The sequence below is a fragment of the Triticum aestivum genome, chromosome 6D (genome assembly GCF_018294505.1).
Source record: "Triticum aestivum cultivar Chinese Spring chromosome 6D, IWGSC CS RefSeq v2.1, whole genome shotgun sequence".
NCBI lineage: Eukaryota > Viridiplantae > Streptophyta > Magnoliopsida > Poales > Poaceae > Triticum > Triticum aestivum.
This window is the reverse complement of record NC_057811.1, coordinates 50,107,595-50,119,328: the sequence shown is the minus strand read 5'-3', so window position 1 is coordinate 50,119,328 and position 11,734 is coordinate 50,107,595. Positions and strand designations below refer to the sequence as shown.

Genomic DNA, 11,734 nt, shown 5'->3' with positions numbered 1-11,734 from the left:
AGAGTTTCTGGTGCGTCTCTCTGAGAGGAGCGACCTCTCTTTTATAGGCGCAAGAGCAGGAGGCGAGAGGCTGCGCCAGGAGCTGAAGAGAACGAGGGAGACGAAACGAACAGGCAACGGGCGAAGTGGTGCGCCGTTCGTATTCAATCTCCACTACAGCAAAAACGTTTCAGCTTCCGCGTGACCTTTCGTATACCCGTCGTGCGTGGTAAAAATTTAGACATCGGCTCGTTCCCGCAACCCGCGGCGCGTCAGGCGTGGCGTGGCGAGGCGGGCGGCGGCGGAGGAGCGCACGTGGATGTCCCTCTTGTTCCCATCCTCATACATGTGGAGAAAGAGCCTCCCTTATAAAGAGGTCCAACTCCCTCTAAACTAGCAATGTGGGACTAAACTTTAGTTCCACCTCTTGCCTTGCACGAATGGGCTGCGTGGGCCCAAAATAGACAAAATTCCAGCACTAAACATGATCAATAAAATTTGGGAAAATGCTCGGCTTCATCCGGCTGATTTCTTGAAAGAAATCTGCCGCATCCGCTGGGTGGCACACATCCTGGTGTGGACCACACACCGGTTGAGACCCGCTCACCTCCAACCTTATCTCTTAACTCTCTTTCCTACCTTTCTCCTTCACCTATATCTCCCTCAAATTGCCAAGCTCTTCGCTGCTACTCATGGTGACCTCAATTGGTGCCGGTGAAGGAGATATGAGGGGCATCTAGGTGCTTCAGGGGAACACCCGCTCTGCTGCGATGGAGGTGTTGGGGACGGGGCAAGCACCATGCGTGTCGCCGCCGTAGCCTACGTGCTTCATCGGTCCATCCTCAGATACATCAGGCGAGCTACTCACTAGGATTGCAACATAACCGGTCTTGCGGAAACATGGTCAGTGTTGCAGAAACAATAGTTGCTTTAAAAACATCCCTCGTGCTTCAACAACAACGGCAGAGCTGCAAGACAGAGGTAACCGCTACGGCGGATTGTTTCTGAAACATGGCCTATGGTGCAGAAGTCCATGAGACTACAAAAATGAATCTGCAACACAATCTTTGTTGCAAATGTTTCCGCAACACAAGCTCTGTTGCAAAAAAAAAATAAAGACAGAAAAATAAATTCCACAACACGAACTATGTTGCAAAAATATCCCACAACACAACCTATATTGCAAAAAAACAACAACGAGATAATCCGTGTTACAAGTGTGTCTGCAACAAGGTCCCTGTTGCGAAGTAGAGAAAGATGTGCATCCGCTCGATTTATCAAATCCGACGGCTCGTGAGGCGGCGGATCTTTTAAAAAGATCCTCCGGCGGACGCGTAGCAGCCCCCTAAAATTTGCCACCGCTAAGTTTTATTTTTCATATCCAAATACTATGAAAAGTTCAAAATAAAAATTATCCAAATATCGAGTTCAAAATTTGGCCGAAATTTATACATGAAAATATGAAATGCAAGCGGGCGCATTTGTTTGTGGCAGCCTGGTCTGCCAACTGCTCCGTTGCCTTTTCTCGAGAGTCCTCTCAAGTCTGAGGCGCGGCGGTGTCGTCATCGTCGCGTCAGTTCCAATTCCAATCCGAACCCCAGCCATGCCGCCGCCGGCCCCCGCCGGCACGCCCCTCGCCGACCTCCTCGAGCCCGCCACCTTCGCGCCCCCCGCGCCGGCTCCCCCGCCTCCCACCCCCGCCGCCATCCTCTCCGCGTGGTCGCACCTCCGCAGCGCCGCTCCCTCCCCCGCGGCCACCCTCGCCGCCCTCGAGACCCTCCACCTGCACCGCCGCTCGCTCCGTCTCAGCTCCGCGCACCTCGAGCTGCTCCTGCCGCTTCTCCCGCTCCACCCGCGCCTCGTCTCCCCGCTGCTCGCCACCTGCCCGCGTCTCCTCCTCAACTATTCGCTCCCCTTTGCCCCCCTCCCCCTCGCCCCTCGGCTGCTCCTCCTGGGGACGCTCGCCACCGCCAAGGGCTCCAAGAATTCCACCAGCAATGGCACCTCAGGGAGCCCCAGCACGGGGAATCTCGGGAGTGACCATGGTAGCGACGACCCCGTTGTGTCTGTGAGTCGCATTCTAGAGAATATGGAGCGGCTGGTGTCGGGGTTCGTCGGGTCGAGGATGATGCGCAAGGTTCAGGTTCTGTTCGAGGTAATTTCACCAGAGAAGTGTGAGAGTGAGGGTTATGTGCTGTTTCCGGCGGTGATGGCGGCTTGCGGTGGACTACGGGCATTGAGGGTTGCTTCGGTGAGACATCGGTTGGACTTTGCCCCAAAATTGAAGGAGGCTCCTGAACGGACCATTTGTTTTGCAGCTCGGAGGGCAACTGTAGATGAGAGATACGACGATGATCAGCGACATGTCCTTCTTCAGTGTGTTGCATTAGGTTTGACACAGTGTGGGCCGGTAGCGCCTAATGATTCAGTGTTAAGGTGTGTTCTTATGGCACTGCTGGAGGAGCTCCTTCCTCTTCCACGTCTGCTTAGGATCTCAGTCAAGAGTCCAGATGGAAATTCAGCTGAGCTTGCCAAAAATCAGGTCAAGCAACACCAGGATAGTGTCCTGTTCAAAGAGGCAGGGCCAGTGACTGGGGTTCTGTGCAATCAGTATTCATTTGCTGATGAGAAGACTAAAGATTATGTTGAAACTCGTGTATGTGAATATGCGCAAGAGCTGTATCATCATCTTCGTGCAGCAGTGTTGCTGCACCAGGCAAAACGGAATGGTTTGCTTGCGGAGATTGATAAGATCGCTGAGGCGGCATTTTTTATGATTGTAAGCTTTGCGGCAGAGGTCGCGAAACACAGGTTGGATGCAAACTCCTCAGGGGGGTTCCAGCCAGAGGTTGCTGTTAGGATCTTGGTGGAATTCTCTTTTGTGGAACATCTGAGACGTTTGCGTCTTCCAGAGTACACTGAAGCAATCCGGCGTGCTGTTGTTGTTAATCAGGATAATGCGGCAGCCAGTGCTTTATTCATTGAGTCAATGCCTTCATGTGCTGAATTGACAACCAAACCAGGTTATTTAATGCCACTCTCCTAATCTCCTTGTGCCAGTATGATTAAAACTTCTCATGTGTTTGCTTGGATGTGCTTGCAACTGTTAATTAAAATGGATCTTTGGTATTATTGTAGATTTACTAACCTTGGATGGAACAAGATATATCTGTTACGCAGATGAGGTTCAGACGTCACGCATCTTGTTTTATCTGCGGGTTATGCCTACTTGTATTAGCCTTATTCCAACTCATCTAATTCGGGATAAATTAGCTCCGGTCATATTCCTGTATCCTTTATAGACACCACTACTATTTGTCTTACTATTTATTTTTGATAGAATTCTATTTGACACTAGATAAAAATGTGCTTACCTATTTGGCCCTGGAAACAAATTCTTCCTTATTTGGCACTCGGTCTAAATTTCTTCCTGGGGTTAAACTGTCTTTTCAGTTCTCACTTAAGGGCCTGTTTGGGACTGCTCCACTCCTCCAAATCCACTTTGGAGCAAATTCACCAAGGAGTTGCAGCTTTACCAAAGAGCAGTTTATCATGTTTGGCTTCCAACTAGCTTCAAGAATGAGAAATTTGGTGGGAAAAGTCTATTTGGCTGGGTGACGTGGGGAAATAAAGCAAAGGGGTGTCCACTTATTGGTGGCAGTGGTGGGTTATTTTCCCCCAACTCCACGAGGACTCTTTGAACTAGAGTTTTTGGAGCACCCCATGAAGAGCTTCACGATAAACAGGGAGTTGTACCCTAGATTCTAGTTTTTTTTGCGGAGCAGGACATCGTGGAGCGGAGCAGTCCTAAACAGGCCCTTTGCCGCTGCCGCTGTACAGGCTAGAGGTCAGGATTGAGATTGGGAGGGCAAGTTTTTTTTTTACTGCATAATTTTTGTATGACTCTAGGGAGAGCAAGTTAGGTCGTTGTTCGGGACAGTTTGGTTCCTGTCATCTTTTTTTTTTCCAGCATTATACATCAGGGGGTAAAACCATCGTTTCAGCTCTCATTTAACACTGTTAGTAGCCAAAATGACGGAAGTGACACATTAGGGGAAAAACCGTCGTCAAATAGGGATTTCTTTTTCAGGGCCAAATAGGGAGGCACATTCTTATCTAGTGTCAAATAAGGAATTCTCTGTTTTTTTCATTGGGTTATCTTGATTTACAAAATTGCCCCCCTTAATGCAATTTGTTAGATATATACAGCATTCAAATGAAAAAATAACACGTGCTGCGCACTCGGTGATGGTATCATTCCTGTCATCTGGTAATGATTCTGATCAGGACGATCGAGTGGCTTTGAAAGAGCAGCTTGCCTTTGACTATATCAGGAGATCCTTGGAGGTAGTTGGTTTGAAACCATTTTTCGTATTTTCTGTTCCTGACCAGGTGACTGACTAATTTCTCTACTTTCTTCATTTAATAGGCTTATCCTGGGGTAACTCCATTTGAAGGATTAGCGTCAGGAGTTGTGGCGCTTGTTCGGCATCTTCCTGCAAAAAGCCCTGCCATTCTTTTTTGTATCCATAGCCTTGTTGTGAAAGCCAAAGATCTTTGCACTACTGCGATGATTCAGGACAGATCGTTGTGGAGGTCATGGGAAGAGAGCACAGAGCCCTGTAAGAAAGTATTGGACTTGTTGCTGCGGCTCATCTTCCTTGTCGATATTCAGGTAAGATAAGATCACAATGTTCTTATTCTCTGGTTTTGTGTAGAGCAGTAACTTCTCTGAAATACGTATGGGTTGGTGGTTATCTCCTTTATGACATTCAGAATATGGCTAATCAATCCGCGAGGACACAAGGAACCTTTTTTCCCAATAGCAGAGACATTACAAACATCATTAGCTTCGAAACCCTGTCGAGTTTTTTCATGCGCTAACCTGATTGCTACAAAGATGAGTTGGACCATTGGAGCTTGATATTTGATAGCCCCAAATCACATTATTCCATGATTTCCTACTACGCATGCAGCACTGCTACCTATAGAGACTGCAGATTTTATTCCCTGAACACTCTTTTCTCCCGTTTCTGCAGTCATTCTCTTATCTGCTCAAGGAGCTGGCGGAATTTGTCACCTCACTGCCAAAGGAAGGCCAGGATGTGCTCCTCGATGACATGCACGCCCACGTTGCAGAATCTGACGATGTTGTACGGAAGCCTGTGCTCGTGTCGTGGTTGCAGTCCCTATCCTACATAAGCTCACAAGCTGATGTTCGTGAATCTCGCAATAACGCGAAAAATGCTCGATCTGCGGGTGGGGTTGAGCTGAGCCTGAACAGAACTATTGCACGCTTGTGACACTATCTTGCTCATGCTTGTCGAGCTTGATCATGTTGTACATTAACAGTGCATAGAATAGAATGAGATAGATACATGTTGCAAGTATAGTACTGCCTTTTTCATATTGACATCATGCTGGTACGTATTTGCTTGTCTGATTCAACATTTTGAGATAAGTGTTGCGATGACAATATGAGAGATTTGATGATTCATGTTCCTTGAATCTGAAATGCTTCATGGACATCTCCAGCCAAACCATGCTAAATCCAAACACAAATCAAGTTGAGATACACCGCACATTATCAAGATGCATCACCAACAGAAGGAAGATTCAGTTATCTCCAGTAAGGATCAATGAGCAAATGAGGGGTCTTTTCCTTTTACTTCTCTCAATTTATGAGGGGGAAAAATCAATGATCAAACACCGACAATTTAGTAGCATACCATAGATAGAGAAATGCCAGATCACGTCACAATCAGAAACTTCACAGTTTAAAGAACGAGCTTATTATGATTTTCATTTCTGGTAAATACAACGGTAATGCTTGCGTGCCTACTCATGACATTAGACCGATGTACTGTATAATTACATTCCCAGCTGCCACCAGGGGTGAGGCTATGTGTCTGCAACTCATCAGCCAAGGTCTCGAGACAGCGATGCCAGATCTGGCTACGAAATGGCAAAGCACACACAGGGTTTCGCTCAAATCCTCATCTACTGAAAACAAACTCCAGGAACCAGCAAAAGTCCAGTATGGCAGATCAGCAAGGAAGCTCTACAGCAGCAGGTAAATCTATCCCAACCCTCATCTACGAGCCTGATGTATATGTATACCGCGACTGAGCCCCCTCCAATAGTTCCACGAGTTTACCTGCAATAAATCGAGCATGTCAAAAATATTGCAAAATGCTTCCTCCGCAAGTTTTTGTAGGAACGAGATGCATCGTAGATACGGGGGAAAGTTCACACACCTGTGATGAAACCAATAAGCGGCACTGGATTCAGTGCTTTCTCAGCCTTCTCAAGATGACGCCTGTTAGGACTCAAGTGTAAGTAAGGGCATATAGGAAGGGTAGAATCAAGAGCTGAGACAGTAGCGTGTTAGTGTGTAATGCTCATTACCTGGTGTAGCTGGCAAAGAACGGATCTCTCATGACATAAAGTGCCCACATCATTTTTCGCCTTTTCAACTGATGGAATTGAGCCAAGGAAGAATAGCCAAGTCAGCAACCCAGAGAACATAACCAAGAAACTATAACACAATAAAGAACTGAAATCATCTCACCTCATCCCTCTCAGCAGACGAGAGCTGATGAACTTTCCCAGCTCTATGATTCAGATCTGTTGCATGCGAATGAATGCCAAGGCTTGCGAGCTCCACAGCTAATGAGACCAACCACGGGGTCCAAGATTTGATGCCAAACTTTCTAATCAAGAGTACGTATACAAGTGGTCTGAATATGTGGACGGCCTCCCCTAACATGAATAAGCGCCCAGAAACCCCTTTAGAAGACCAAATGGTTGCGAAAGTTGGCTTCTCAATCTCCATCACTGCTGAGCACAAGGAAATACGATCTGATAAGTAAGCTAACAACACTTGAGAAAAATAATAGGTAAATGTCTCAATGGAGAACCATATTAATGTTTTAGTAAAAACAAGTTACCAGGAGGAACAGGAGAAGGTTGGAGCCTGCTCATCCACGTGGGATCTGACAACATCTTTGCATTCTGACCAAACCTGTTTAAAGCAGCTACTGCTCTTCCCTCCAGACTCTTAGATATAATTCCAGGTTTTCCATCTGGACCATCAGACGTAATCCAATGGCCATTTTGGGAATGTCCATTGACCGGATAGATTACTGGCACTCCATTAGTCTTGACTCCCTGATTGTCTTCAAGAACATCCTCCTCTTCGTTTTCCACCTCCCCTCCTTGTAAGAGCATCCTGTAGCCACTCTCCCTGAAAGCGGCTAACCTGACACATGCTCTGAAATGTTGCACAACAGTTATCAGTCACCCAGACAAAACCAGAAATGCATGGCAATATCAGATATGCAAGCAAGGAAAAACAATGCATAATCGATCATCTTACTTCACTGCTTCTGTAACAGCAAGGAAGCCCCATTTGCGATCATCTCCAACAAAGTGCTGGGCGGCAACTTCAACAACTGCTTCCACATCCTTGAGTATAGATACAACAAGAGCCCATGGGATAGATTGTTCCTTGGAGGCCAGTGAGTGACCATCATTTGGTGTCTCAATTATATGCTGGTTGACAGAACTTACAATGCCCAGAAGTGCATATACTGTTCAGAAAAAAGCAATGCCGCCTTAATGTCAAATAATCAAGTTCTTACACACAAAACAGCTTCATGAACAACAAAAATACATACTGTCTCATGGAAGTCATCTTACTATCTTAGTATATACTAGATGTTTATAAAGAACAAAAGTATTTGCTTTCCCAGGGTAAGTTTCGTTGGAAAAAATTTAGCAACTTAATGAACTAAGCTCTATATTTCTTTTTTTCAGATTAGAAACAAAATTGCTAGGTAAGTATCCCGGACTCAGTAATAGCAAGCAAATGTGCTTCGGCATCATATATTATACACAGATGCAAATACATGTTCACTAAATATATGAACGACAAATAATGAGATCTTCTTAGGTTTAGTTTGTGGTTGTTGATCTGTGCTGTGCTTATATTATTTAGTGAACATGTATATGGTGTTTGTGGTTGTTCACTAAATAATATGAATAACAAAATTGGTAGGTAAGTCTGCTGTAGAAATTTTGCCACAAAAGTAGGCAAACACGGGTCAAGCAAAAACTAAAATAGGAAAAGGCTGGTGCGGCAAACAGGATTATCATAATCCACCAAATGCCAAACGTAGACTTAGGAGGTTGAATGAAAGGAAGATTTATAGGCCAAGGGCAGTCATCTCATGTTGTCAGCAAAAAATAGGGTGTATTCCACATTCAACAAGCTTCGATATATATTGGTAAGTTCTAATAATATCCTATCAAGTATGGCGCAATAGTTAAGTTTTTTAGCCAACAGTGACATGCCAAGTGATGACAGAAAAGGTAAGGCAAATTCTACGTTGGGCGTAATCACTTGGTGCTATACCAGCTAAGGCAGTTGCATTTAGTCGTACAAAATATTTAGGAGCAAACAGTAGTGAATAATATTTAATGTGATGGCTCAAAAAACTAGTTTAGTATCTGCATTTAACAGTTTTCAACTAGAAAGTGTACAAAGTGCAACAGACAGATTATTTCGACCCCCCAGACAATAATGATAACATTCTTGTCCTGAAGTACAAAATGCTCATGGTTTCATCTCCCATACATTAACTCGGCATATGTAATAAATGCAGAAAGAACAAAGGGGCACCACATGTCAAAAATCTTCCATCCAAACTTTCACAATTGAGCCTACCATGTCAGTACCTATACAACCTTATACCTCTTTGATCACAATTATTATGGTGTATCCTACTTTCTAGCAGTCCAAACTGTATTTGTCAGACTTAACTTAGTTAACTGTTATCTGCACACCCCTATTCTTTTTATCTGATTAACACAAAGTAGACATTTCAACACTCGCATTTGCAAATATAACACCATGGGACACTTCAACTAGGTACTTCTCGAAGGACAAACACCAAGAGAGATTCAGACAAAAAAACGTGCAGCTGAACCAAATGTTACCCCTATTGAAGCAGTACCTGCTTCTGGGGCAATCTCGGAGTTAGCGAAGCGCTCAGGAAGTATCCATGTGACCCCCTGCAAGTCGTTGAAGCAAAAATAAGCATTTTTATTCTAGAATGAAGCAAACATAAGCAGAAGCTGCCATTTCTAGCTACTCGTTCCATTGACAGCCTATCCTGTTAGGAAATCGCGACCGCAGTTGATGATCCTAACCCATGGCACCAGAGCACAACCAGCATGGAATTTCGTAAATAAATAATAATGGGAAATTAAAATCCTCTACGGCCTGCCAAAGCCAGGAGATTCCAGGAAGCAGCCAAACCTACACGAATTCGCGCAAAACCCCAGGTGAGGAGCCCTAAGGGATCACCGAATCACACGATTGAACCTGCCCCAACCACAACCAGAACCCCGAATCGATGGGCCCCACGCGGATTAGGGATCACGAGCTCCCGAGGACAGCGGGAAGGGAGGCGCGTAACGGAACAAGTAGGAGAAGAAGCTGCTCGGGGTAGGGAGGTTACGTTGGCGAGGGACTCGAGGGAGCGGACGAGGTCCCGGTTCTTCCGCACCCAGACCTTGTAGGCCTCCATGGCGACTCGGCGACTCGGCCGCCTCTGGAGAAGCTAGGGGTGGAAGAAGAGGAAGGCGACGACGGCGATGAGGACGAGGCGGCGGCACTGGCTCGGGAGACACGGCGTCGGGGCAAGGGCGGCCGTCCGATCTCCGGCGGACGGCGGCGGTGAATCGCGGTGGCCGGCCGCGGCGACAGGTGGGGATTTATTTGGTGTTTGGGACTCCACCCCCTCCACCACTGTCTCGCGAGCTATATACCTCGGCTGGGCCTGGATGGTGGGACCCGCCGGTCAGCGAGTCGCGCCATTCTTTTATTGTTCTTTTTGGACCTGTTTGGAAAGGAAATTTCGTTGAACTTGGTTCGACCTGACTTCCAAAACTTTGAATTTTTTTCAAAGTTTTTGGATAAGAAATTATTATGTTATGAGGTGTGAACACACACAAATGTGACCAAGAAAACACATGCATGTTTAGAGCATCTCCAGCCGCGCGTGAGGCCCTTCTCAGACGTTTTTTTCCGCGCCGGCACGCAAAAATTGGCCCAGTCGCGCTCCAGGAGCCCGATTTTCGCCGGTTTTGGGCCGAAACTGGCGCCAGCGGACCCAGGCCGAACCCGGCACGCTGGGGGGCGCCCGGGGGCGCGGAGGCGAGCGGTTTTGGCGCGAAAGCGGATGGGCCCGCCGAGTCAGCAAGACGCCGCTTCGTCGCCATCATCGCCTCGGTTCCTGTGGGAATCAATGCGAAGGCTGCCACGCCTCCATTTATGCCTCACGAGCGGCGTAGTGAACGCGCCGCGACGCGCGTCCAGCCACGCGTCGCCCGGCATGCAGCCCGTCGCCGCACCGCTATGGCTATAAAAGGCGACCTCCCCGCCGGTGGACGCCACAGCTCTCATTTCACCCCCTCCCCCCTCTCCGGCATAGATAGCAACACTCCCCTCTTCCCGCCGACGAGAAAGATGGCCGAGAGGTACGCAGGCGACGGCGCGGTGGCGAACGGCTTCGACCGCCGCCACCTTCAAGAGCCGGAGGCGCGCCTGCTCTACGAGGTCGAGTACCCGGCGCCCCCGGATATGTGGGTGCCGGGGACGTGGAGGCTGAGCACCGGCGGCGTCCCGGTGCCACCGGTGCCCGAAGAGGCGGCGCGGCAGGCCGAGATCGCCCGCATCCGCTCGTCCCTGACACAGGAGCAGAGGGACGAGCCGCGCTACGCCACTGACAGCCACACCCTCTGGGCCATGTACTTCCAGCGCCGCCACGAGGAGCAAATCCCGGCCACCAACGGCCTCATCCCCCGCGGCTGCTTCAACGCCGACGGGGCGGCACGAGTGGTGGGGCGAGCCAGGCCGCACCCTCGAGGCCGTCCTCGACCACATCGAGACTAGCAACGTGTCGCGCCTCGAGTACCCGCAGCGGCCGTCCTTCTCTCGCCGCCGTGGTAGCTCTTGGACGCCACGGCGGATGGAGCCGGGGTCGTCCTTGTCGTCGGGTTCCGCCTCGCCGGCCGCGCTCTGCCCCGTCAAGCCCGAGCCGAAGGAGACGCCACTCGGGCGCTGCACCCGCAGCGGCGCCCTCATCATCAACGAGGGTGCCTGGCCCTCCCCGCCTGGTCCGGCTCCGGGGAGGCGCTCCCTCCGCCTGGTCCGGCCGAAGCCCGAGCCGGGGCTGCTTCGGGTGAAGCCGGAGCACGTCGAGATGGCAGTCCCCGACGACGAGTCCGCCCTCAAGTGGGCGAAGGAGGACTACGTCCGGGAGCAGGTCCGCCGGCCGCGCCGGGCGTACGCGGAGCTCCAGGCCAGCGCCGCGGGCGCGAGGAGGGCGGCGTCATCGTCCTCGACAGCGACGAGGAGGACGAGGTCGGGTTGTCCAGCGCGCCACCACGCCTCGGCGACCCTGGCCAGGGCTGCAGCAGGAACGTCGCCGGCCCAAGCCAGCCGCGCGACGACGACGACGATGACGGCGACGGCAGCGACTACACCCGCTTCTACAGGCTTCTCGGCATGTAGACAACGGCGACGACAGCGACGGTGGCAGCTAGGCGTAGTTTGCATGTTTTCATGTTTTCTGTACAAATTTCAATGAAGTTTCGCCGAGTTCGTGTAAAAGTCGCCGAGTTTGCATATATTTTATACGCAACATCGCCGAACCCGGGGCGACCGGTGGGCCGACGACTGGGAGGT

At 49.3% G+C, this 11,734-nt stretch overlaps 2 protein-coding genes across 3 annotated transcripts; one reads left to right on the top strand and one right to left on the bottom strand.

Moving 5' to 3' along the window:
• Positions 1 to 1,429: 1,429 nt before the first annotated feature.
• On the top strand, positions 1,430 to 5,487 carry LOC123143466 (uncharacterized). Its single transcript, XM_044562394.1, has 5 exons — positions 1,430 to 3,002; positions 3,118 to 3,268; positions 4,179 to 4,326; positions 4,409 to 4,654; positions 5,019 to 5,487. Exons 1-5 carry the CDS (start codon positions 1,445 to 1,447, stop codon positions 5,280 to 5,282), a joined length of 2,367 nt encoding a protein of 788 aa, XP_044418329.1. The 5' UTR covers positions 1,430 to 1,444; the 3' UTR covers positions 5,283 to 5,487.
• Positions 5,488 to 5,736: 249 nt separating this feature from the next.
• On the bottom strand, positions 5,737 to 9,798 carry LOC123143467 (peroxisome biogenesis protein 16). 2 transcript variants are annotated; one of them, XM_044562395.1, is made up of 8 exons: positions 9,504 to 9,798; positions 8,997 to 9,054; positions 7,358 to 7,571; positions 6,930 to 7,252; positions 6,551 to 6,819; positions 6,388 to 6,455; positions 6,237 to 6,298; positions 5,737 to 6,136 (listed from the first exon to the last, which is right to left on the bottom strand). In XM_044562395.1, exons 1-8 carry the CDS (start codon positions 9,570 to 9,572, stop codon positions 6,075 to 6,077), a joined length of 1,125 nt encoding a protein of 374 aa, XP_044418330.1. In that variant the 5' UTR covers positions 9,573 to 9,798; the 3' UTR covers positions 5,737 to 6,074. The 2 variants fall into 2 exon arrangements, with proteins under 2 accessions (XP_044418330.1, XP_044418331.1); XM_044562396.1 differs by having other exon boundaries at positions 6,551 to 6,816; positions 9,504 to 9,797.
• Positions 9,799 to 11,734: the final 1,936 nt, after the last annotated feature.

Bases quoted from the DNA above. Each gene is read 5' to 3' on its own strand.
- LOC123143466 (XM_044562394.1), top strand. From the start codon at position 1,445: ATGCAAGCGGGCGCATTTGTTTGTGGCAGCCTGGTCTGCCAACTGCTC. The intron at 3,269-4,178 runs GTATCCTTTATA...GCAATTTGTTAG, and splicing joins TTAGCTCCGGTCATATTCCT to ATATATACAGCATTCAAATG. The intron at 4,327-4,408 runs GTAGTTGGTTTG...TTCATTTAATAG, and splicing joins ATATCAGGAGATCCTTGGAG to GCTTATCCTGGGGTAACTCC.
- LOC123143467 (XM_044562395.1), bottom strand. From the start codon at position 9,572: ATGGAGGCCTACAAGGTCTGGGTGCGGAAGAACCGGGACCTCGTCCGC. The intron at 9,055-9,503 runs GTAACCTCCCTA...AACGACTTGCAG, and splicing joins CCCTCGAGTCCCTCGCCAAC to GGGGTCACATGGATACTTCC. The intron at 6,820-6,929 runs GTAACTTGTTTT...CCTTGTGCTCAG, and splicing joins ACCTTCTCCTGTTCCTCCTG to CAGTGATGGAGATTGAGAAG.